The sequence below is a fragment of the Tyto alba genome, unplaced genomic scaffold (genome assembly GCF_018691265.1).
Source record: "Tyto alba isolate M040663 unplaced genomic scaffold, T.alba_DEE_v4.0 Super-Scaffold_44, whole genome shotgun sequence".
Lineage (NCBI taxonomy): Eukaryota > Metazoa > Chordata > Aves > Strigiformes > Tytonidae > Tyto > Tyto alba.
The window spans coordinates 10,946,327-10,967,862 of record NW_024881320.1 but is presented as its reverse complement, the minus strand read 5'-3'; the positions used below and the strand labels follow the sequence as shown (position 1 = coordinate 10,967,862).

At 62.1% G+C, this 21,536-nt stretch overlaps 3 protein-coding genes and 1 gene segment (V, D, J or C); all 4 read left to right on the top strand.

The window, feature by feature from the left end:
- Positions 1 to 624: 624 nt before the first annotated feature.
- LOC104356136 (vacuolar protein sorting-associated protein 29) lies at positions 625 to 2,833 on the top strand. Its single transcript, XM_009975052.3, has 4 exons — positions 625 to 699; positions 798 to 986; positions 1,554 to 1,789; positions 2,365 to 2,833. Exons 1-4 carry the CDS (start codon positions 697 to 699, stop codon positions 2,480 to 2,482), a joined length of 546 nt encoding a protein of 181 aa, XP_009973354.3. The 5' UTR covers positions 625 to 696; the 3' UTR covers positions 2,483 to 2,833.
- Positions 2,834 to 3,760: 927 nt separating this feature from the next.
- On the top strand, positions 3,761 to 7,237 carry LOC122154704 (immunoglobulin superfamily DCC subclass member 3-like). The gene is made up of 5 exons (XM_042805643.1): positions 3,761 to 3,840; positions 3,981 to 4,145; positions 5,786 to 6,034; positions 6,255 to 6,548; positions 6,762 to 7,237. The coding sequence occupies exons 1-5, from the start codon at positions 3,795 to 3,797 to the stop codon at positions 7,235 to 7,237; spliced, it is 1,230 nt and encodes a 409-aa protein (XP_042661577.1). The 5' UTR covers positions 3,761 to 3,794.
- A 1,173-nt stretch (positions 7,238 to 8,410) lies between these two features.
- IGLL1 (immunoglobulin lambda like polypeptide 1) overlaps positions 8,411 to 21,536 on the top strand; it is a 29,142-nt gene continuing 16,016 nt past the window's right edge. For 3 of the 26 annotated variants that reach the window (XM_042805341.1, XM_042805342.1, XM_042805340.1), the window contains exons 1-2: positions 8,411 to 8,491; positions 8,632 to 8,747. In XM_042805341.1, coding sequence (XP_042661275.1) covers positions 8,446 to 8,491; positions 8,632 to 8,747 — 162 coding nt within the window. In that variant the 5' untranslated portion in view covers positions 8,411 to 8,445. Of the gene's footprint in view, positions 8,492 to 8,631; positions 8,926 to 10,934; positions 10,996 to 11,254; positions 11,437 to 12,764; positions 12,870 to 13,009; positions 13,301 to 14,964; positions 15,070 to 15,209; positions 15,344 to 16,831; positions 16,936 to 17,194; positions 17,373 to 17,585; positions 17,883 to 18,345; positions 18,516 to 21,536 lie in introns of those variants that run through there. The other 23 variants (XM_042805319.1, XM_042805312.1, XM_042805344.1 and 20 more) reach the window with 20 other exon arrangements.
- LOC122154703 lies at positions 19,820 to 20,429 on the top strand. The segment is given in 2 exon segments: positions 19,820 to 19,945; positions 20,086 to 20,429. Coding segments are annotated over 2 exon segments (390 nt in total).

Genomic DNA, 21,536 nt, shown 5'->3' with positions numbered 1-21,536 from the left:
TCTGGGGGGATGGCACCGTGCCCTGGGGTGCCTGAGTTAGGAGGGTGAGCCGAAGGCACGATGGCGCCAGGTTCGGTGGGATCTCCTGGGCCTGGGTGGAGCCACACCACCCACCATCTTCCCCACAGAGCCGGAGACCCCCACCCACACTGCCCGCCTCACGGGGAGGCCTGTCCTCACGCCCGAGAGGCCTCGCCCCTGCCGGAGCACCCTCGGTGGCTCCTCACAGCCCCCATCTCCCTTCACCCCTCACCTCCCCACATCGCCATCTCCCCTCACCTGCACCCCCAGCGGCCCCTATAGCTTCTGAGGGAAAAGGACACGTTTAACCACATGGGCACTTGTGGGTACTTTATAGGAAAACTTTTACATAGAAGGAGAATGTATATTTCCACAAAAATACCACAGATTTCATTAAAAACGCTGGGGGGGGGGGGGGGGGGGGGGGAGGGTGATGGAGGGGGTGTGTGTAACGCTCCACAGCACTTCGCGCGCCAACACCGCCCCGCACTGCGCATGCTCAGCGCTGCCTGCCGGTCCAGGGGCGGGCGTTAGGGCCGCTCGCAGGCGCCGGCGTCACGTGGGGCGCTGGTGGTGCTGCCATTGGCTCGGGGAGGAGGAGAACATGGTGCGCGTCACTTCCTGGTTCTCTCAGTGCGCGTCCGGGAGCCGGCGAGGCCGGGTCTGCGTGGCGGGATGGTGAGCCCCGAGCAGGCGGGGTGGGGGTGTGTGTGTGTGTGTGTGTGTATAGTTTTGCGGGGGTTAAAACTCTCTCTTTCCTCCTGCTGTGTTCGAAGTTGGTGTTAGCATTAGGGGACCTCCACATCCCACACCGGTGCAGTGGTCTGCCGTTGGAGTTCAAGAAGCTGCTGGTTCCGGGGAAGATTCAGCACATCTTGTGTACAGGAAACCTCTGCACCAAGGAGAGCTATGACTACCTCAGGACTCTGGCCGGGGACATCCACGTGGTTAGGGGGGACTCTGAGGTAACGATCTGGCTGCTGTTAGTTCCTCAGCCCACCTTCCTGCATGCTGTGGTTATCTGAGTGAAACCTGGAGAGTCCTTCAGCATTAGCAGTTCCTGAACAGTAATTCATTAGGATAGGAAGTAGGAATGTGTAAGAATAAAGAAAACTATTTTCTAGACCCTTTTTCTTGTACTTGCAACAAGGGGAACTGAGTGTGTGTGTGGCCATACAGGCACTTGATTCATACAAAGTCTGGCACAAGTCCGTCTGTGATTGCTGTGAGGTGACTGGAGCCTCTCAGCTGGCTGTGTAGTTGCAGGAACTGTGTGTGTGTGTGTTTACTGGTGGGTAGCCTTGAGGCTCCTTATGTCTGTGTGCCTCCAGTCTGATGCAAATTCCCAGCTCCTCACTCTGCAGTTGCTCTTGCTGGGGCGTGGTTCAAGCATCCAGTGGGTCTGTACATTGAAAAAGACCTTGTGCACTTACACAGCAAAAAGAGGGTTTGTGTCTTGGATCATAGGAACCCGCACTGTGTAGCTGAGGGGTTTGCGGCTCATTTATAGGCTGTGCCTTTCTCTTTCTCAGAGCCTCAGTTATCCCGAAGAGAAGGTTGTAACTGTTGAGCAGTTCAGAATCGGGCTGATTCATGGCCATCAAGTTATTCCCTGGGGTGATGCGGCCAGCCTGGCACTGCTGCAGAGGCAGTTGGATGTGGACATTCTCATCTCAGGACACACGCACAGATTTGAAGCATTTGAACATGAAAACAAATTCTATATAAACCCTGGATCAGCTACAGGAGCCTACAGCCCTCTGGAAATGTGAGTGAGGGGATCCCAGAGCTGCCCAGTGCAGCAGAGCCTGGAGGTGTTACCTGAAATGCATGCATTCACCTGTGAGTGTCCAGCCAGGGTGCTGGTGAGGTGCTGTGCGGAGAAGCAAGCCAGCTCTGCCCCTCCTGGGGAGCTCAGTGGGGCTCCCCTGTTACCAGGGTTTTACTCAGCCCATGTGTTGGGCATGACAGCCCAGCACTGGTGTATCTGGGGATGCTTCCTGGGCCTGGAGAGGAGTGAGTTGCAGCAGCTTCTCGAAGTCGTTTTGCTTTCTGGTGTCTTCCCAGAAGCTGCAGGCTACTATTTTGTAGGAAATCAGACTTGTGGAGGCAAAGTCAGCTTCAGTGTCTGAGCCTGACAGGCTGTTTAGTAGCCTCGAGGGCTGTTCTAGGTGGGGTACAACTCTGCCTGAGATGCTGTTGTAGGTGCCTGCAAACAGCAGTGCTTCCCACATCCCTGCAGCCCTTGGCAACAAAGTGTATTAGAATACATTAGTATAAGGGATGTTAATAGGGGCAGCATAAGGTCACTGGGAAGATTGACACAATATATTTTCTTTCCAGGAACAACATCCCTTCATTTGTACTGATGGATATCCAGGCTTCTACAGTTGTGGCTTATGTATACCAACTAATTGAGGAGGATGTGAAAGTAGAAAGAATTGAGTTCAAGAAGTACTGAGTCGTGTTCAAAGCTGCTTGTTGACTTTTTGCTGCCTTTTGTTCCTTGTCATTCCAGTCCAGGCTGAGTGGAGGCAGACCACAGGGGGGTGCTGCTGCTGCAGCATGTTGGACTGTAAAGCAGCCACAATGCTTTCTTGCTTGTGAGCTTGTAAAAAAACATTAGTCTTAGTTCCCAACCAGACCTTGAAGCAGAAGCAACCGCTGATGAAGAGAGAGGCCTGCGGGAACTATCCTGTGTCTGAGGAGAAGCTGCTGTGTTCCTGGCCTAAGGGAGTCCAGGAGAGTGGTGGTACCTTGGCACTGAACCTCTTGGGCAAAGTGAATGTAGACTAATAAATCCCTGCCTTCATGTGTCCGGGTCCTATTCATGGTGGTTCTGAAAGGTGAAGGGGGGCTGGTATTTGGTGTGAGAGGGCTCAGAGGGCTGAAAGGAAGCTGTTCCTTGCTTCCTGAGGTATTTTGGGATCTGTCTAAGATGCCTCAGGGCTCTAGCTGCTTCGGCAGGCCCACTCCAGCTCTGGCTTTGTGGCAGGTCTGGGACAGGCAGTGTTGGAGAGCTCTGCCTGGTGTGTAGAGCTGGGCAGGGGGGGCATTTGCCCTCATGCTGCAGAAGCAGCAGAGGCAGCAGAGGCTGGGGTGCTGCTCCTCGTCCCTGCAGTGCTGCTGAGGGGTGGGAGCACCTGTGCTGCTGCAGCAAACCTGGCCTCTGGCACAGGAGGTCTCGGAGCAGTGGTAACAGCAGGGGTGCAGAGCTCAGCAGGGACATGCCAGGGGTGGGAGGGGAAGGGGAGTGCGGCCGGAGGAGCTGTGCTGCCACGGAGGGAGGCTCTAAGGGTAGGGAGAGCAGGGGGGATGTCAAGGTTGCAGGCCAGGCTGAGGCAGCTGCAGAGGACGCTTCAGCAAGGCCAGGAAGAAAAGAATTCATGCCATCCCTTGGTATGTGTCTTGTCCAAGGTTGTATTTACCAAAATATTTGTCAAGGACCATTGGCCCAGACATGAAGATACAGCTGGTCCCAGTCCTGTGGCTGCTGAGAGAGAACTGCTTGTGGTGCCCTGATGTGAAGTGGCAGCTGCTTTTGCCAGGTGAGTGGCCCAGGGATCTGGTAGCTCAGAGTGGTCCTCGCGCCTTTGGAGGGACAGAGAGGAGCTGGCAGTGGCCGGAGGGGCACTGGGACAGGAGCTGCCAGTGAAGATTGGGGGCCATGTGTGCGTGAAAGAGCCAGGACCAGGTGTGCGGGGGTTTAAAGAGGAGTCAGGGTTGACAACAGCCCCATCGGCGTGGGGACACGGAGCTGGTGGGATCGCGCCATGGCCTTGGCCGCTCTCCTCCTCGCGGTGCTCGCCCACAGCTCAGGTGCCCTGGACAGACTGGCTGCGCCCGGCCGGGGACGGGGGGCACAGGGGCCCGATCCCTGTCCCGCTGCCCGGGGAGGGCTGTGCTCGAGGGGCACTGGCTGACCCGCGTCTTCTCCCCTCTCTCCTCTCCCTCTCCAGGTTCCCTGGTCCAGGCAGCGCTGACTCAGCCGCCCTCGGTGTCAGCGAACCCGGGACAAACCGTCCAGATCACCTGCTCTGGGAGCAGCAACAACTATGGCTGGTACCAGCAGAAGGTCCCTGGCACTTCCCCTGTCACTGTGATCTATGCTAACAACAAGAGACCCTCGGGCATCCCTTCGCGCTTCTCCGGATCCCAGTCTGGCACCACGGGCACGTTAACCATCACTGGGGTCCAAGCCGAGGACGAGGCTGTCTATTGCTGTGGTGGCTGGGACAGCAGCGGTGCTGGTCACCATAATGGAAGCACCGACTGTCCGTTCCATCCTCTTTGTGCTGCTGGTTCTCCTTGCAGGACCCTCGTGCTCTGGCACTGGGCTCTGTGTCCCTCTGTGGCATCATGGCCTTTGGGCACAGAGATTTATGCCACTGCCTGGGGAGGGGCTACAGCCACCCCTCAGGGAGTTCCTCTTGCAGCTGCGAGTTTTCCTTCTTCTGCCCTTGGACTCTGGGTCCTACTGCGGTATTGTGTTCTTTGGGTGCTGGGGTCCAGTCCCACTGCCCGGGGAGGGCTGTGGTCGAGGGGCACTGGCTGACCCGCGTCTTCTCCCCTCTCTCCTCTCCCTCTCCAGGTTCCCTGGTCCAGGCAGCGCTGACTCAGCCGCCCTCGGTGTCAGCGAACCCGGGACAAACCGTCCAGATCACCTGCTCTGGGGGTAGCAGCTATGGCTATGGCTGGTACCAGCAGAAGGTCCCTGGCACTGCCCCTTTCACTGTGATCTACGATAATAACAAGAGACCCTCGGGCATCCCTTCGCGCTTCTCCGGATCCCAGTCTGGCTCCACGGGCACGTTAACCATCACTGGGGTCCAAGCCGAGGACGAGGCTGTCTATTACTGTGGTGGCTACGACGGCAGCAGCAGTGCTGGTCACCATGATGGAGACTATGTCTGAGCTGGCACAAGCTGGGTGCAGGAAGAACCACAAAACCAGGGAAGGAATGCAAAGAGTAAATTCATACTCGTTACCTCCGAACTTGCAGATCTTCTCAGCAACTCCAAGGCAGAGGGCACAGGTGAAGAAGCAGGCAGTGCAGAGCTCAGTCCTTGTAAGCTGCAAAGAAGTGAACAGAGAAAAAAATCTTGGGCCTGCTCCTTTTTCCTGTATACACCCGAGATTTCCCCAAACATACTTTTCCACTGTGCTTTTATCTTTCCCACAGCAGGGCAGGAATCCTAAGGATATCCTATACAGTGCATCTGAGTCTCTCACAGACCTGTGTTAACTAAGTGCAGACAATCTACCTACCAGGCACGCGGAGCTAAACAACAATTAGCGTGATATATGTTTTTTTTGTCTCCCCAGCTGGAAGTCACTTGAACGTGCTTACACTCCTCCTTGCCAAACTTGCATTGTACTCCCAGAGGCTCCAACTCTGGCATCGCCCTCCTCCTGCTGCTGCCAGTTCTGCTTGCAGGACCCTCCCAGTCTGGCCTTTGGCTCTGTGCGCAGGGCTCTGGGTCCCTCAGTGGCATCATGGCCACCGGGCACAGGGGCCCCTACCCCATCCTGCTGCCCAAGGAGGGCCGTGTTCCCGGGGCACTGGCTGACCCCCAACTTCTGCCCCATCTCCTCTCCCACTCTGGTCCCTAGGCAGGGCTTAGTTATCCACCCGCAGTGTACGTGTCCCCAGGAGAAAGCAGCTGGATATTATCCTCCAAGATTAACAACTACTATGGCTGGCACCAGCAGAAGGTCCCTGGCACTGCCCCTGTCACTGTGACCTATCAGAATAGCAACAGACCCTCGGGCATCCCTTCGCGCTTCTCCGGATCCCAGTCTGGCTCCACGGGCACGTTAACCATCACTGGGGTCCAAGCCGAGGACGAGGCTGTCTATTACTGTGGTGGCTGGGACAGCAGCAGCAATGCTGGTCACCATAATGGAAGCACCGACTGTCCGTTCCATCCTCTTTGTGCTGCTGGTTCTCCTCGCAGGACCCTCGTGCTCTGGCACTGGGCTCTGTGTCCCTCTGTGGCATCATGGCCTTTGGGCACAGAGACCTATGCCACTGCCTGGGGAGGAGCTACAGCCACCCCTCAGGGAGTTCCTCTTGCAGCTGCGAGTTTTCCTTCTTCTGCCCATGGACTCTGGGTCCTACTGTGGTATTGTGTCCTTTGGGTGCGGGGGTCCAGTCCACTGCCCGGGGAGGGCTGTGCTCGAGGGGCACTGGCTGACCCGCATCTTCTCCCCTCTCTCCTCTCCCTCTCCAGGTTCCCTGGTCCAGGCAGCGCTGACTCAGCCGCCCTCGGTGTCAGCGAACCTGGGACAAACCGTCCAGATCACCTGCTCTGGGAGCAGCTACAGCTATGGCTGGTTTCAGCAGAAGGTCCCTGGCACTGCCCCTGTCACCGTGATCTACTGGAATGACAAGAGACCCTCGGGCATCCCTTCGCGCTTCTCCGGATCGAAGTCTGGCTACACTGGCACATTAACCATCACTGGGGTCCAAGCCGAGGACGAGGCTGTCTATTACTGTGGTGGCTGGGACAGCAGCAGCAGTGCTGGTCAGTGTGATGTAGGCACTGGCCTTGGCGTCCTCCTCTTCTTTTCTGCTAGTTTTCCTTCCTGGAACCTGATGTTCTGGCCTTGGTCTCTGGGTCCTACCATGGCATTATGGCCTTGTGGCACTGGGGTCCAGTCCCGCTGCCCGGGGAGGGCTGTGCTCGAGGGGCACTGGCTGACCCGCATCTTCTCCCCTCTCTCCTCTCCCTCTCCAGGTTCCCTGGTCCAGGCAGCGCTGACTCAGCCGCCCTCGGTGTCAGCGAACCTGGGACAAACCGTCCAGATCACCTGCTCTGGGAGCAGCTACAGCTATGGCTGGTTCCAGCAGAAGGTCCCTGGCACTGCCCCTCTCACCGTGATCTACTGGAATGACAAGAGACCCTCGGGCATCCCTTCGCGCTTCTCCGGATCCCAGTCTGGCTCCACGGGCACGTTAACCATCACTGGGGTCCAAGCCGAGGACGAGGCTGTCTATTACTGTGGTAGCTGGGACGACAGCAGCAGCTATGGTGCCCTGTTGACAAAGAGCAATGGGGAAGCGATACCAAAACCTCCCACCATTGCAGGGGCCAGTTCGGAGTCTCTTTTTTTTATACCCGTTTGTTGGTCTCAATGTCCCAGCCATGTCCCTGCCCTTGCTGCCCTGTGCTGCAGGTGGCTGTGCCCGCTGTCCCGGCTCAGCCGTTGTTAGAGCCCCAGCTCTGTGCCCGTCCCCCGTCACTTGAGCTATCGATGACCCCAGCAGCCCTTCTCCTGCCCCTTTCCCTGGCTGCAGCAAGACCCTCTTCTTGATGGCAGCTGCTCCCTACCCCCCCCCTTACATGCTCCTGGAGCTGCTGTCAGGTTCTCTGGCTGCTGGTGGGCTTCTCCCTGGCCGGGGGGCATCCAGCTGGCAGAGCTCTGTGCGAGCACTGGCACAGCAATGTCCGATGGCTCCTGCAGCCACCGGGCTCCTTCTGGAGCCGTGCGACTGGGAGGGAGCGTGGCAGCGCTGGGCTGTGGTTGAGGCCCTTGTGCTGCAGGGACGTTCCTGGCCTGTGCAGGGAGAGGTGTGGGCTGAGGAGCTGTGGGTGCTGCCGTGGGTTGGGGTGGCCGGCATGGCTGCGTGTGGGCTGGGGGAGCCCAGCTGAGCTGGGCTGCAGGTGAGGGGCCCCTGGCCGTGCTCGGGCAGGACCTGCCTGCAGCAAGGTCTCTGCCCTGCTCCCAGGCATCGCCGTGGTGGAGTTCAGCCTGCTGAAACGGCAGCCCTGTCGCAGAGAGTCAGGACTGTGCTGGCAGCGCAGGGGGAAGGACAAAGCTTCACCTTCAAACCCTGGGATGAGGAGTTTGGGGGGCAAAGCCCTGCTAGTGGGAAGCCTAGACAGCTGAGAGCCTACCAAGGGCTGCATGCCAGGGCAGCCTGTGGGACCATGTGCAGGGACCCTGCCCACAGGGGCTGCCCCACAGCCACTGCCATGTGCCCTGGGGATTGCCCGTGAGAGGCCTGAGCCCATCCCGAGGGCACTGGGCTGCGGTGCAGAGCTGGAAGTGGTGAAGCTGGGCACCACCTCCTCTGCTCGCATCAGGCCATGACTGGGCAGGAGAAGGGCCAGGCAGGGGGAAAGGCTGCACCTGGAGATGAGGGAAGGAGGGGGAATGGGGGGATCTGTCGCTACCGACATCTGGGAATGGGGGCACAGAAGGGCATTGGTGCTGCCCTATGCCACGTACCCAAAGCTGTCTGCAGCCGGTGCTGCCCCAGCCCATCTCTGCTCTGGGTGGTCCACGCTGGACCCAACCCTAAGCCCAGGGTGAGATTTGCATGGAGGGGCCGTGCCCGGGCGGGTGGGGGCTTAAAAGGGAGTCAGGGTGGACAACAGCCCCATCGGCGTGGGGACACGGAGCTGGTGGGATCGCGCCATGGCCTTGGCCGCTCTCCTCCTCGCGGTGCTCGCCCACAGCTCAGGTGCCCTGGACAGACTGGCTGCGCCCGGCCGGGGACGGGGGGCACAGGGGCCCGATCCCTGTCCCGCTGCCCAGGGAGGGCTGTGCTGGAGGGGCACTGGCTGACCCGCGTCTTCTCCCCTCTCTCCTCTCCCTCTCCAGGTTCCCTGGTCCAGGCAGCGCTGACTCAGCCGCCCTCGGTGTCAGCGAACCCGGGACAAACCGTCCAGATCACCTGCTCTGGGAGCAGCAACAGCTATGGCTGGTTCCAGCAGAAGGTCCCTGGCACTGCCCCTGTCACCGTGATCTATGCTAACAACAAGAGACCCTCGGGCATCCCTTCGCGCTTCTCCGGATCCCAGTCTGGCTCCACGGGCACGTTAACCATCACTGGGGTCCAAGCCGAGGACGAGGCTGTCTATTACTGTGGTGGCTGGGACAGCAGCAGCAATGCTGGTCACCATAATGGAAGCACCGACTGTCCGTTCCATCCTCTTTGTGCTGCTGGTTCTCCTCGCAGGACCGTCGTGCTCTGGCACTGGGCTCTGTGTCCCTCTGTGGCATCATGGCCTTTGGGCACAGAGACCTATGCCACTGCCTGGGGAGGAGCTACAGCCACCCCTCAGGGAGTTCCTCTTGCAGCTGCGAGTTTTCCTTCTTCTGCCCTTGGACTCTGGGTCCTACTGTGATATTGTGTCCTTTGGGTGCGGGGGTCCAGTCCCACCGCCCAGGGAGGGCTGTGCTCGAGGGGCACTGGCTGACCCGCGTCTTCTCCCCTCTCTCCTCTCCCTCTCCAAATTCCCCGGTCCAGGCAGCGCTGACTAAGCCGCCCTCAGTGTCAGCGAACCTGGGACAAAACGTCCAGATCACCTGCTCTGGCAGCAGCTACAGCTATGGCTGGTTCCAGCAGAAGGTCCCTGGCACTGCCCCTGTCACTGTGATCAACTGGAACACCAGCAGACCCTTGGACATCCTTCGCGCTTCTCCAGATCCTTGTCAGGCTCCACAGCCACATTAACCATCACTGGGGTCCAAGCCGAGGACGAGGCTGTCTATTACTGTGGTAGCGAAGACAGCAGCAACATTCATGGTGCCTCGTTGACACAGACCAATGGGGACGTGGTACAAAACTTTCAACCAGTGAAGGAGGCACTTTGGTGTGTCTGTTTTCCCCGTTTGCTGGTGGCAAAGTCCACGCCATGTCCCTGCCCTTCCTGCCCTGTCCTGCAGGTGGCTGTGCCTGCTGTCTCGGCTCAGCCGTCCCTTAGAGCCCCAGGTCTGTGCCCGTCCCCTGTCCTTTGGGGATGGGATGTACAGCATGTGGGCACGTGCCATTCTCCAGGGCCACATTACCCACTGCTGTGCTCCACGCTGAGGCAGAATCCATCTCTTACTTTGCTGGCTGGGGCACCAGTACTGACCAGTGTCATGGGGGCTCCCAGGATTGGGGGCGAGAGGCACAATCCCACTGCTGCCCCAGGGCCCTTGAGGTGCTGCCCGCTGCTGCCGCTGCCGTGCCTGGTCACAGCGTTGGAGCAGCGTGTGTGCCTGAGAGGTGGCTCCTGCCACGGGGCCCCAGCTCTGCTCCAGCAGGTCCCCTCCATGCTGGCTGCAGGGAGACAGCCCCCCTGCAGCCCTGCCCTGCCTCTGCCCCTCGGGCGCTCTGTGCCCCGGGCAGCCGGGGGGGACAGCATCAGGGACAGGGAGGGGGTGTGGGGTTAATTTGGGCCAGGCTGCCCAAGACGACCACGATCCCTGTGCCCTGGGTTGGAGCGGGGCCGGCCAGGGGCTGCCCCACTGTCTGTGAGCAGAGCCCCTGAGCTACCCCGGCTCTGGCTGCGTTGGCCCAGCACCGGCCCCTTGGGCTCGTGACTCAAGGGGTGGCATTGCTGGAGCCCCCGGGGCGCGGTGCCAGACAGGTCCTGTTGTGCTGGGAAGTGGATGGTTCGGAAGAGCAAGGGTCTTGAGTGCTGGCCTGGGTGGGCAGGGGAAGAGCCAGGGCAGAAAAGCAGCAGAGCACAAGGGTGCCTTAGGGAGCTGGGACACCCGCAGGAGAGAAAGAGGCTGAAAGTGGGGTGGGGAGAGCTGTCGGTTGGTGTGGTCCCAGCCCCATCACTGGGAGTTGCGAGTGCTGCCTGCCCCTCTTTGCCCCCTCCAGCCCGGCTGTCCCGTGCCCTTTGGCCCTGGCGCTGCTCGGCCCAGTCTGGGGATGTGGTGTCCATACTGGTGGGTTTTGGCTCTGAGCTGGGACTTGTCTCCGCTCTGTGCCCGGGGACAAGCCCCGCTGCATCTGGGGTGGTGGGGCTGGGCGTGGAGCGGGGCGGGAGGTGGGGAGGGAGACAGGGTCGGGATGGGGCTGTGAGCGCGGGGTGAGATTTGCATGGAGGGGCCGTGCCCGGGCGGGTGGGGGCTTAAAAGGGAGTCAGGGTGGACGGCACAGCCCCATCGGCGTGGGGACACGGAGCTGGTGGGATCGCGCCATGGCCTTGGCCGCTCTCCTCCTCGCGGTGCTCGCCCACAGCTCAGGTGCCCTGGACAGACTGGCTGCGCCCGGCCGGGGACGGGGGGCACAGGGGCCCGATCCCTGTCCCGCTGCCCGGGGAGGGCTGTGCTCGAGGGGCACTGGCCGACCCGCGTCTTCTCCCCTCTCTCCTCTCCCTCTCCAGGTTCCCTGGTCCAGGCAGTGCTGAATCAGCTGCCCTCAATGTCAGCGAACCTGGGACAAACCGTCCAGATCACCTGCTCTGGGATCAGCGGCAGCTATGTTGGCTGGTACCAGCAGAAGGTCCCTGGCACTGCCCCTGTCACTTTGATCTACTGGAGCACCAACAGACCCTCGGACATCCCTTCGCGCTTCTCCGGATCCTTGTCAGGCTCCACGGGCACGTTAACCATCACTGGGGTCCAAGCCGAGGACGAGGCTGTCTATTACTGTGGTAGCGAAGACAGCAGCAACATTCATGGTGCCTCGTTGACACAGACCAATGGGGAAGTTGTACAAAAATCTTAAACCAGTGAAGGAGGCACTTTGGTGTGTCTGTTTTCCCCGTTTGCTGGTGGCGAAGTCCACGCCATGTCCCTGCCCTCCCTGCCCTGTGCTGCAGGTGGCTGTGCCTGCTGTCTCGGCTCAGCCGTCCCTTAGAGCCCCAGGTCTGTGCCCGTCCCCTGTCCTTTGGGGATGGGATGTACAGCATGTGGGCACGTGCCATTCTCCAGGGCCACATTACCCACTGCTGTGCTCCACGCTGAGGCAGAATCCATCTCTTACTTTGCTGGCTGGGGCACCAGTACTGACCAGTGTCATGGGGACTCCCAGGATTGGGGGCGAGAGGCACAATCCCACTGCTGCCCCAGGGCCCTTGAGGTGCTGCCCGCTGCTGCCGCTGCCGTGCCTGGTCACAGCGTTGGAGCAGCGTGTGTGCCTGAGAGGTGGCTCCTGCCACGGGGCCCCAGCTCTGCTCCAGCAGGTCCCCTCCATGCTGGCTGCAGGGAGACAGCCCCCCTGCAGCCCTGCCCTGCCTCTGCCCCTCGGGCGCTCTGTGCCCCGGGCAGCCGGGGGGGACAGCATCAGGGACAGGGAGGGGGTGTGGGGTTAATTTGGGCCAGGCTGCCCAAGACGACCACGATCCCTGTGCCCTGGGTTGGAGCGGGGCCGGCCAGGGGCTGCCCCACTGTCTGTGAGCAGAGCCCCTGAGCTACCCCGGCTCTGGCTGCGTTGGCCCAGCACCGGCCCCTTGGGCTCGTGCCTCAAGGGGTGGCATTGCTGGAGCCCCCGGGGCGCGGTGCCAGACAGGTCCTGTTGTGCTGGGAAGTGGATGGTTCGGAAGAGCAAGGGTCTTGAGTGCTGGCCTGGGTGGGCAGGGGAAGAGCCAGGGCAGAAAAGCAGCAGAGCACAAGGGTGCCTTAGGGAGCTGGGACACCCGCAGGAGAGAAAGAGGCTGAAAGTGGGGTGGGGAGAGCTGTCGGTTGGTGTGGTCCCAGCCCCATCACTGGGGGTTGCGAGTGCTGCCTGCCCCTCTTTGCCCCCTCCAGCCCGGCTGTCCCGTGCCCTTTGGCCCTGGCGCTGCTCGGCCCAGTCTGGGGATGTGGTGTCCATACTGGTGGGTTTTGGCTCTGAGCTGGGACTTGTCTCCGCTCTGTGCCCGGGGACAAGCCCCGCTGCATCTGGGGTGGTGGGGCTGGGCGTGGAGCGGGGCGGGAGGTGGGGAGGGAGACAGGGTCGGGATGGGGCTGTGAGCGCGGGGTGAGATTTGCATGGAGGGGCCGTGCCCGGGCGGGTGGGGGCTTAAAAGGGAGTCAGGGTGGACGGCACAGCCCCATCGGCGTGGGGACACGGAGCTGGTGGGATCGCGCCATGGCCTTGGCCGCTCTCCTCCTCGCGGTGCTCGCCCACAGCTCAGGTGCCCTGGACAGACTGGCTGCGCCCGGCCAGGGACGGGGGGCACAGGGGCCCGATCCCTGTCCCGCTGCCCGGGGAGGGCTGTGCTGGAGGGGCACTGGCTGACCCGCGTCTTCTCCCCTCTCTCCTCTCCCTCTCCAGGTTCCCTGGTCCAGGCAGCGCTGACTCAGCCGCCCTCGGTGTCAGCGAACCCGGGACAAACCGTCCAGATCACCTGCTCTGGGGGTAGCGACGACTATGCTTGGTTCCAGCAGAAGGTCCCCGGCACTGCCCCTGTCACTGTGATCTACAACAATAACAAGAGACCCTCGGGCATCCCTTCGCGCTTCTCCGGATCCAAATCAGGCTCCACAGCCACGTTAACCATCACTGGGGTTCAAGCTGAGGACGAGGCTGTCTATTACTGTGGTAGCGATGACAGCAGCAATACTGGTGCCACGGTGGCACAGGAAAATGGGGAAGTGGTACAAAAACCTCCCACCAGTGAAGGGGCCAGATAGGAGTCTCTCTTGTCCCCATTTGCTGGTGGGTCTGGTCCCTGCCATGCTCTTGTCCTTGCTGCCCTGTGCTGCAGGTGGCTGTGCCTGCTGTCCCAGCTCGGTCGTCCCTTAGAGCCCCAGCTCTGTGCCCGTCCCCTGTCCTTTGGGGACGAGATGACCCCCAGCAGCCCTGGGAGTCTCAGGTCCCCTGCTCTCCCCGGCTGGCACTCGGGACCCTGCGGGTGCCTCCCTGCCCTCCTGCCAGCCCAGCTGTGCCAGGAGCCCTGGGGCATCCCGCGGGGGGTTCAGCCCTGATGTGGAAGTGCAGCCCCAGCAGCAAGAGGGGGGAACATACCAGGGGCCAGGCAGCTGGGCCAAAGCTTTGCCTTCAAAGCCTGGCATGGGGCATTTCCCGTGGGCACGGCAGCTCCAGGGCCATGTGTGAGGCTACTGGGGCAGAGCAGGGCTGCCCGGGGGATTCTCTGTTGTGCTGCAAGAGGAACCCGCGGGGGCTCCAGCGCTGGCTGTGTTTGCCCAGTGCCGGCTCCTTGGGCTCGTGCTCAGCCTGTGCAGCAGCCCCCCCCAGCAGCTCTGGCCCTGGCCAGTGTCCCACTACAGCCCCAAGACAGCAAGGGGCTGCCCAGCACCCTGCTGACCCTGTTTCCACTGCGATGCAGGATACGGGCACCGGGGATGCCTCTGGGGACAAGGGCTCCAGCTCCCCCGTGTCACGGGCTGCTGCTTGTTTTCAGCAGTGACATTTCCCGTGTGCCCACGTGTGTGACAGGACTAGGGTGGGCATCGAGGGTGTGATAGTGCCAGGCTCTGGGGGAGGGTGCTGGCCCCGCGGGGTCTGCGTTTGTGGTGTCAGTGTCTGTTATGTGGGCAGCTGGCTCCCGGGTGGCCTCGTTCCCCAGGTCTGTGCCCAGGACTGTGGGGTGGGCTGGGGGCCATGCTCCATGGGATGGGCCAGGAACACTCAGGCAGGCCTGCACCATCACCCTGCGGTCGGTCCCCTGGGGACCAGTCTACTGTGTGCCGCCCCAACGAGACCCGCTCCCAGCCCCGCTCCGCTCGCCCACTCCAGGTTCAGGTCCTGGGTGCTCATCAGTCAGAGACAATGTTCAGCTGAGGATCTTGCAGGGATGGAATGGGGGCTTTACTCCTGCCTCTTCCCATCCCTTTCACCACCGGAGTGCTCTGTTGGGCCCAGCTGGAACCCAAAAACCCACCCCAGTGGCAGTAGCCCTGGAAAGCCCTTGTCCTGCCATCCCTGGCACAGGCAGCAGCTTGTCTGCTCCCCACAACCCGTGGGGGGATGTGGGAGTGCCACTTGCCCCTTTTCCTTCAGGAGCCCGGCTGTCCCGTGCCCTTTGGCCCTGGCGCTGCTCGGCCCAGTCTGGGGATGTGGTGTCCATACTGGTGGGTTTTGGCTCTGAGCTGGGACTTGTCTCCGCTCTGTGCCCGGGGACAAGCCCCGCTACATCTGGGGTGGTGGGGCTGGGCGTGGAGCGGGGCGGGAGGTGGGGAGGGAGACAGGGTCGGGATGGGGCTGTGAGCGCGGGGTGAGATTTGCATGGAGGGGCCGTGCCCGGGCGGGTGGGGGCTTAAAAGGGAGTCAGGGTGGACGGCACAGCCCCATCGGCGTGGGGACACGGAGCTGGTGGGATCGCGCCATGGCCTTGGCCGCTCTCCTCCTCGCGGTGCTCGCCCACAGCTCAGGTGCCCTGGACAGACTGGCTGCGCCCGGCCGGGGACGGGGGGCACAGGGGCCCGATCCCTGTCCCGCTGCCCGGGGAGGGCTGTGCTCGAGGGGCACTGGCTGACCCGCGTCTTCTCCCCTCTCTCCTCTCCCTCTCCAGGTTCCCTGGTCCAGGCAGCGCTGACTCAGCCGCCCTCGGTGTCAGCGAACCTGGGACAAACCGTCCAGATCACCTGCTCTGGGGGTAGCAGCGGCTATGGCTATGGCTGGTACCAGCAGAAGGTCCCTGTCACTGTGATCTACTACAATAACAACAGACCCTCGGGCATCCCTTCACGCTTCTCCGGATCCCAGTCTGGCTACACGGGCACGTTAACCATCACTGGGGTTCAAGCCGAGGACGAGGCTGTCTATTACTGTGGTAGCTGGGACGACAGCAGCAGCTATGGTGCCCTGTTGACAAAGAGCAATGGGGAAGCGATACCAAAACCTCCCACCATTGCAGGGGCCAGTTCGGAGTCTCTTTTTTTTATACCCGTTTGTTGGTGTCAGTGTCCCAGCCATGTCCCTGCCCTTGCTGCCCTGTGCTGCAGGTGGCTGTTCCCGCTGTCCCGGCTCAGCCGTTGTTAGAGCCCCAGCTCTGTGCCCGTCCCCCGTCACTTGAGCTATCGATGACCCCAGCAGCCCTTCTCCTGCCCCTTTCCCTGGCTGCAGCAAGACCCTCTTCTTGATGGCAGCTGCTCCCTACCCCCCCCCTTACATGCTCCTGGAGCTGCTGTCAGGTTCTCTGGCTGCTGGTGGGCTTCTCCCTGGCCGGGGGGCATCCAGCTGGCAGAGCTCTGTGCGAGCACTGGCACAGCAATGTCCGATGGCTCCTGCAGCCACCGGGCTCCTTCTGGAGCCGTGCGACTGGGAGGGAGCGTGGCAGCGCTGGGCTGTGGTTGAGGCCCTTGTGCTGCAGGGACGTTCCTGGCCTGTGCAGGGAGAGGTGTGGGCTGAGGAGCTGTGGGTGCTGCCGTGGGTTGGGGTGGCCGGCATGGCTGCGTGTGGGCTGGGGGAGCCCAGCTGAGCTGGGCTGCAGGTGAGGGGCCCCTGGCCGTGCTCGGGCAGGACCTGCCTGCAGCAAGGTCTCTGCCCTGCTCCCAGGCATCGCCGTGGTGGAGTTCAGCCTGCTGAAACGGCGGCCCTGTCGCAGAGAGTCAGGACTGTGCTGGCAGCGCAGGGGGAAGGACAAAGCTTCACCTTCAAACCCTGGGATGAGGAGTTTGGGGGGCAAAGCCCTGCTAGTGGGAAGCCTAGACAGCTGAGAGCCTACCAAGGGCTGCATGCCAGGGCAGCCTGTGGGACCATGTGCAGGGACCCTGCCCACAGGGGCTGCCCCACAGCCACTGCCATGTGCCCTGGGGATTGCCCGTGAGAGGCCTGAGCCCATCCCAAGGGCACTGGGCTGCGGTGCAGAGCTAGAAGTGGTGAGGCTGGGCACCATCTCCTCCGCTTGCCCCAGGCCATGACTGGGCAGGAGAAGGGCCAGGCAGGGGGAAAGGCTGCACCTGGAGATGAGGGAAGGAGGGGGAATGGGGGGATCTGTCGCTACCGACATCTGGGAATGGGGGCACAGAAGGGCATTGGTGCTGCCCTATGCCACGTACCCAAAGCTGTCTGCAGCCGGTGCTGCCCCAGCCCATCTCTGCTCTGGGTGGTCCACGCTGGACCCAACCCTAAGCCCAGGGTGAGATTTGCATGGAGGGGCCGTGCCCGGGCGGGTGGGGGCTTAAAAGGGAGTCAGGGTGGACGGCACAGCCCCATCGGCGTGGGGACACGGAGCTGGTGGGATCGCGCCATGGCCTTGGCCGCTCTCCTCCTCGCGGTGCTCGCCCACAGCTCAGGTGCCCTGGACAGACTGGCTGCGCCCGGCCGGGGACGGGGTGCTCAGGGGCCCGATCCCTGTCCCGCTGCCCGGGGAGGGCTGTGCTGGAGGGGCACTGGCTGACCTGTTTCTTCTCCCCTCTCTCCTCTCCCTCTCCAGGTTCCTTGGTCCAGGCAGCGCTGAATCAGCCGCCCTCAATGTCAGCGAACCTGGGACAAACCGTCCAGATCACCTGCTCTGGGAGTAGCAGCAGCGACTATGGCTGGTATCAGCAGAAGGTCCCTGGCACTGCCCCTGTCACCGTGATCTACTACAATAACAAGAGACCCTCGGACATCCCTTCACGCTTCTCCGGATCCAAGTCTGGCTCCACGGGAACGTTAACCATCACTGGGGTCCAAGCCGAGGACGAGGCTGTCTATTACTGTGGTAGCTACGACAGCAGCAGCAGTGCTGGTCAGTGTGATGTAGGCACTGGCCTTGGCGTCCTCCTCCTCTTTTCTGCTAGTTTTCCTTCCTGGACCCTGATGTTCTGGCCTTGGTCTCTGGGTCCTACCATGGCATTATGGCCTTGTGGCACTGGGGTCCAGTCCCGCTGCCCAGGGAGGGCTGTGCTCGAGGGGCACTGGCTGACCCGCGTCTTCTCCCCTCTCTCCTCTCCCTCTCCAGGTTCCCTGGTCCAGGCAGCGCTGACTCAGCCGCCCTCGGTGTCAGCGAACCCGGGACAAACCGTCCAGATCACCTGCTCTGGGGGTAGCATCAACTACTATGGCTGGTACCAGCAGAAGGTCCCTGGCACTGCCCCTGTCACCGTGATCTACACCAATAACAAGAGACCCTCGGGCATCCCTTCGCGCTTCTCCGGATCCAAGTCTGGCTCCACGGGCACGTTAACCATCACTGGGGTCCAAGCCGAGGACGAGGCTGTCTATTACTGTGGTGGCTGGGACAGCAGCAGCAATGCTGGTCACCATAATGGAAGCACCGACTGTCCGTTCCATCCTCTTTGTGCTGCTGGTTCTCCTCGCAGGACCCTCGTGCTCTGGCACTGGGCTCTGTACCCCTCTGTGGCATCATGGCCTTTGGGCACAGAGACCTATGCCACTGCCTGGGGAGGAGCTACAGCCACCCCTCAGGGAGTTCCTCTTGCAGCTGTGAGTTTTCCTTCTTCTGCCCTTGGACTCTGGGTGGTACTGTGGTATTGTGTCCTTTGGGTGCGGGGGTCCAGTCCCGCTGCCCGGGGAGGGCTGTGCTGGAGGGGCACTGGCTGACCCGCGTCTTCTCCCCTCTCTCCTCTCCCTCTCCAGGTTCCCTGGTCCAGGCAGTGCTGACTCAGCCGCCCTCGGTGTCAGCGAACCCGGGACAAACCGTCCAGATCACCTGCTCTGGGGGTAGCAGCGGCTATGGCTATGGCTGGTACCAACAGAAGGTCCCTGTCACCGTGATCTACTGGAATGACAAGAGACCCTCGGGCATCCCTTCGCGCTTCTCCGGATCCCAGTCTGGCACCACGGGCACGTTAACCATCACTGGGGTCCAAGCCGAGGACGAGGCTGTCTATTACTGTGGTAGCTGGGACGACAGCAGCAGCTATGGTGCCCTGTTGACAAAGAGCAATGGGGAAGCGATACCAAAACCTCCCACCATTGCAGGGGCCAGTTCGGAGTCTCTTTTTTTATACCCGTTTGTTGGTCTCAATGTCCCAGCCATGTCCCTGCCCTTGCTGCCCTGTGCTGCAGGTGGCTGTGCCCGCTGTCCCGGCTCAGCCGTTGTTAGAGCCCCAGCTCTGTGCCCGTCCCCCGTCACTTGAGCTATCGATGACCCCAGCAGCCCTTCTCCTGCCCCTTTCCCTGGCTGCAGCAAGACCCTCTTCTTGATGGCAGCTGCTCCCTACCCCCCCCCTTACATGCTCCTGGAGCTGCTGTCAGGTTCTCTGGCTGCTGGTGGGCTTCTCCCTGGCCGGGGGGCATCCAGCTGGCAGAGCTCTGTGCGAGCACTGGCACAGCAATGTCCGATGGCTCCTGCAGCCACCGGGCTCCTTCTGGAGCCGTGCGACTGGGAGGGAGCGTGGCAGCGCTGGGCTGTGGTTGAGGCCCTTGTGCTGCAGGGACGTTCCTGGCCTGTGCAGGGAGAGGTGTGGGCTGAGGAGCTGTGGGTGCTGCCGTGGGTTGGGGTGGCCGGCATGGCTGCGTGTGGGCTGGGGGAGCCCAGCTGAGCTGGGCTGCAGGTGAGGGGCCCCTGGCCGTGCTCGGGCAGGACCTGCCTGCAGCAAGGTCTCTGCCCTGCTCCCAGGCATCGCCGTGGTGGAGTTCAGCCTGCTGAAACGGCGGCCCTGTCGCAGAGAGTCAGGACTGTGCTGGCAGCGCAGGGGGAAGGACAAAGCTTCACCTTCAAACCCTGGGATGAGGAGTTTGGGGGGCAAAGCCCTGCTAGTGGGAAGCCTAGACAGCTGAGAGCCTACCAAGGGCTGCATGCCAGGGCAGCCTGTGGGACCAAGTGCAGGGACCCTGCCCACAGGGGCTGCCCCACAGCCACTGCCATGTGCCCTGGGGATTGCCCGTGAGAGGCCTGAGCCCATCCCAAGGGCACTGGGCTGCGGTGCAGAGCTGGAAGTGGTGAGGCTGGGCACCACCTCCTCCGCTCGCATCAGGCCATGACTGGGCAGAAGGGCCAGGCAGGGGGAAAGGCTGCACCTGGAGATGAGGGAAGGAGGGGGAATGGGGGGATCTGTCGCTACCGACATCTGGGAATGGGGGCACAGAAGGGCATTGGTGCTGCCCTATGTCACGTACCCAAAGCTGTCTGCAGCCGGTGCTGCCCCAGCCCATCTCTGCTCTGGGTGGTCCACGCTGGACCCAACCCTAAGCCCAGGGTGAGATTTGCATGGAGGGGCCGTGCCCGGGCGGGTGGGGGCTTAAAAGGGAGTCAGGGTGGACGGCACAGCCCCATCGGCGTGGGGACACGGAGCTGGTGGGATCGCGCCATGGCCTTGGCCGCTCTCCTCCTCGCGGTGCTCGCCCACAGCTCAGGTGCCCTGGACAGACTGGCTGCGCCCGGCCGGGGACGGGGGGCACAGGGGCCCGATCCCTGTCCCGCTGCCCGGGGAGGGCTGTGCTCGAGGGGCACTGGCTGACCCGCGTCTTCTCCCCTCTCTCCTCTCCCTCTCCAGGTTCCCTGGTCCAGGCAGCGCTGAATCAGCTGCCCTCAATGTCAGCGAACCTGGGACAAACCGTCCAGATCACCTGCTCTGGGATCAGCGGCAGCTATGTTGGCTGGTACCAGCAGAAGGTCCCTGGCACTGCCCCTGTCACTTTGATCTACTGGAGCACCAACAGACCCTCGGGCATCCCTTCGCGCTTCTCCGGATCCTTGTCAGGCTCCACAGCCACATTAACCATCACTGGGGTCCAAGCCGAGGACGAGGCTGTCTATTACTGTGGTAGTGAAGACAGCAGCAACATTCATGGTGCCTCGTTGACACAGACCAATGGGGAAGTTTTACAAAAATCTTAAACCAGTGAAGGAGGCACTTTGGTGTGTCTGTTTTCCCCGTTTGCTGGTGGCGAAGTCCACGCCATGTCCCTGCCCTTCCTGCCCTGTGCTGCAGGTGGCTGTGCCTGCTGTCTCGGCTCTGCCGTCCCTTAGAGCCCCAGGTCTGTGCCCGTCCCTTGTCCTTTGGGGATGGGATGTACAGCATGTGGGCACGTGCCATTCTCCAGGGCCACATTACCCACTGCTGTGCTCCACGCTGAGGCAAAATCCATCTCTTACTGTGCTGGCTGGGGCACCAGTACTGACCAGTGTCATGGGGACTCCCAGGATTGGGGGCGAGAGGCACAATCCCACTGCTGCCCCAGGGCCCTTGAGGTGCTGCCCGCTGCTGCCGCTGCTGTGCCTGGTCACAGCGTTGGAGCAGCGTGTGTGCCTGAGAGGTGGCTCCTGCCACGGGGCCCCAGCTCTGCTCCAGCAGGTCCCCTCCATGCTGGCTGCAGGGAGACAGCCCCCCTGCAGCCCTGCCCTGCCTCTGCCCCTCGGGCGCTCTGTGCCCCGGGCAGCCGGGGGGGACAGCATCAGGGACAGGGAGGGGGTGTGGGGTTAATTTGGGCCAGGCTGCCCAAGACGACCACGATCCCTGTGCCCTGGGTTGGAGCGGGGCCGGCCAGGGGCTGCCCCACTGTCTGTGAGCAGAGCCCCTGAGCTACCCCGGCTCTGGCTGCGTTGGCCCAGCACCGGCCCCTTGGGCTCGTGACTCAAGGGGTGGCATTGCTGGAGCCCCCGGGGCGCGGTGCCAGACAGGTCCTGTTGTGCTGGGAAGTGGATGGTTCGGAAGAGCAAGGGTCTTGAGTGCTGGCCTGGGTGGGCAGGGGAAGAGCCAGGGCAGAAAAGCAGCAGAGCACAAGGGTACCTTAGGGAGCTGGGACACCCGCAGGAGAGAAAGAGGCTGAAAGTGGGGTGGGGAGAGCTGTCGGTTGGTGTGGTCCCAGCCCCATCACTGGGAGTTGCGAGTGCTGCCTGCCCCTCTTTGCCCCCTCCAGCCCGGCTGTCCCGTGCCCTTTGGCCCTGGCGCTGCTCGGCCCAGTCTGGGGATGTGGTGTCCATACTGGTGGGTTTTGGCTCTGA

Coding starts and splice junctions, on each gene's coding strand:
- LOC122154704 (XM_042805643.1), top strand. CDS start 3,795: ATGGCCTTGGCCGCTCTCCTCCTCGCGGTGCTCGCCCACAGCTCAG. Junction 6,035..6,254: donor TGTGGCATCATGGCCTTTGG/GCACAGAGACCT, acceptor CTCCCTCTCCAG/GTTCCCTGGTCCAGGCAGCG. Junction 6,549..6,761: donor GGACAGCAGCAGCAGTGCTG/GTCAGTGTGATG, acceptor CTCCCTCTCCAG/GTTCCCTGGTCCAGGCAGCG.
- LOC104356136 (XM_009975052.3), top strand. Junction 987..1,553: donor TGGTTAGGGGGGACTCTGAG/GTAACGATCTGG, acceptor TCTCTTTCTCAG/AGCCTCAGTTATCCCGAAGA. Junction 1,790..2,364: donor GCCTACAGCCCTCTGGAAAT/GTGAGTGAGGGG, acceptor TTTTCTTTCCAG/GAACAACATCCCTTCATTTG.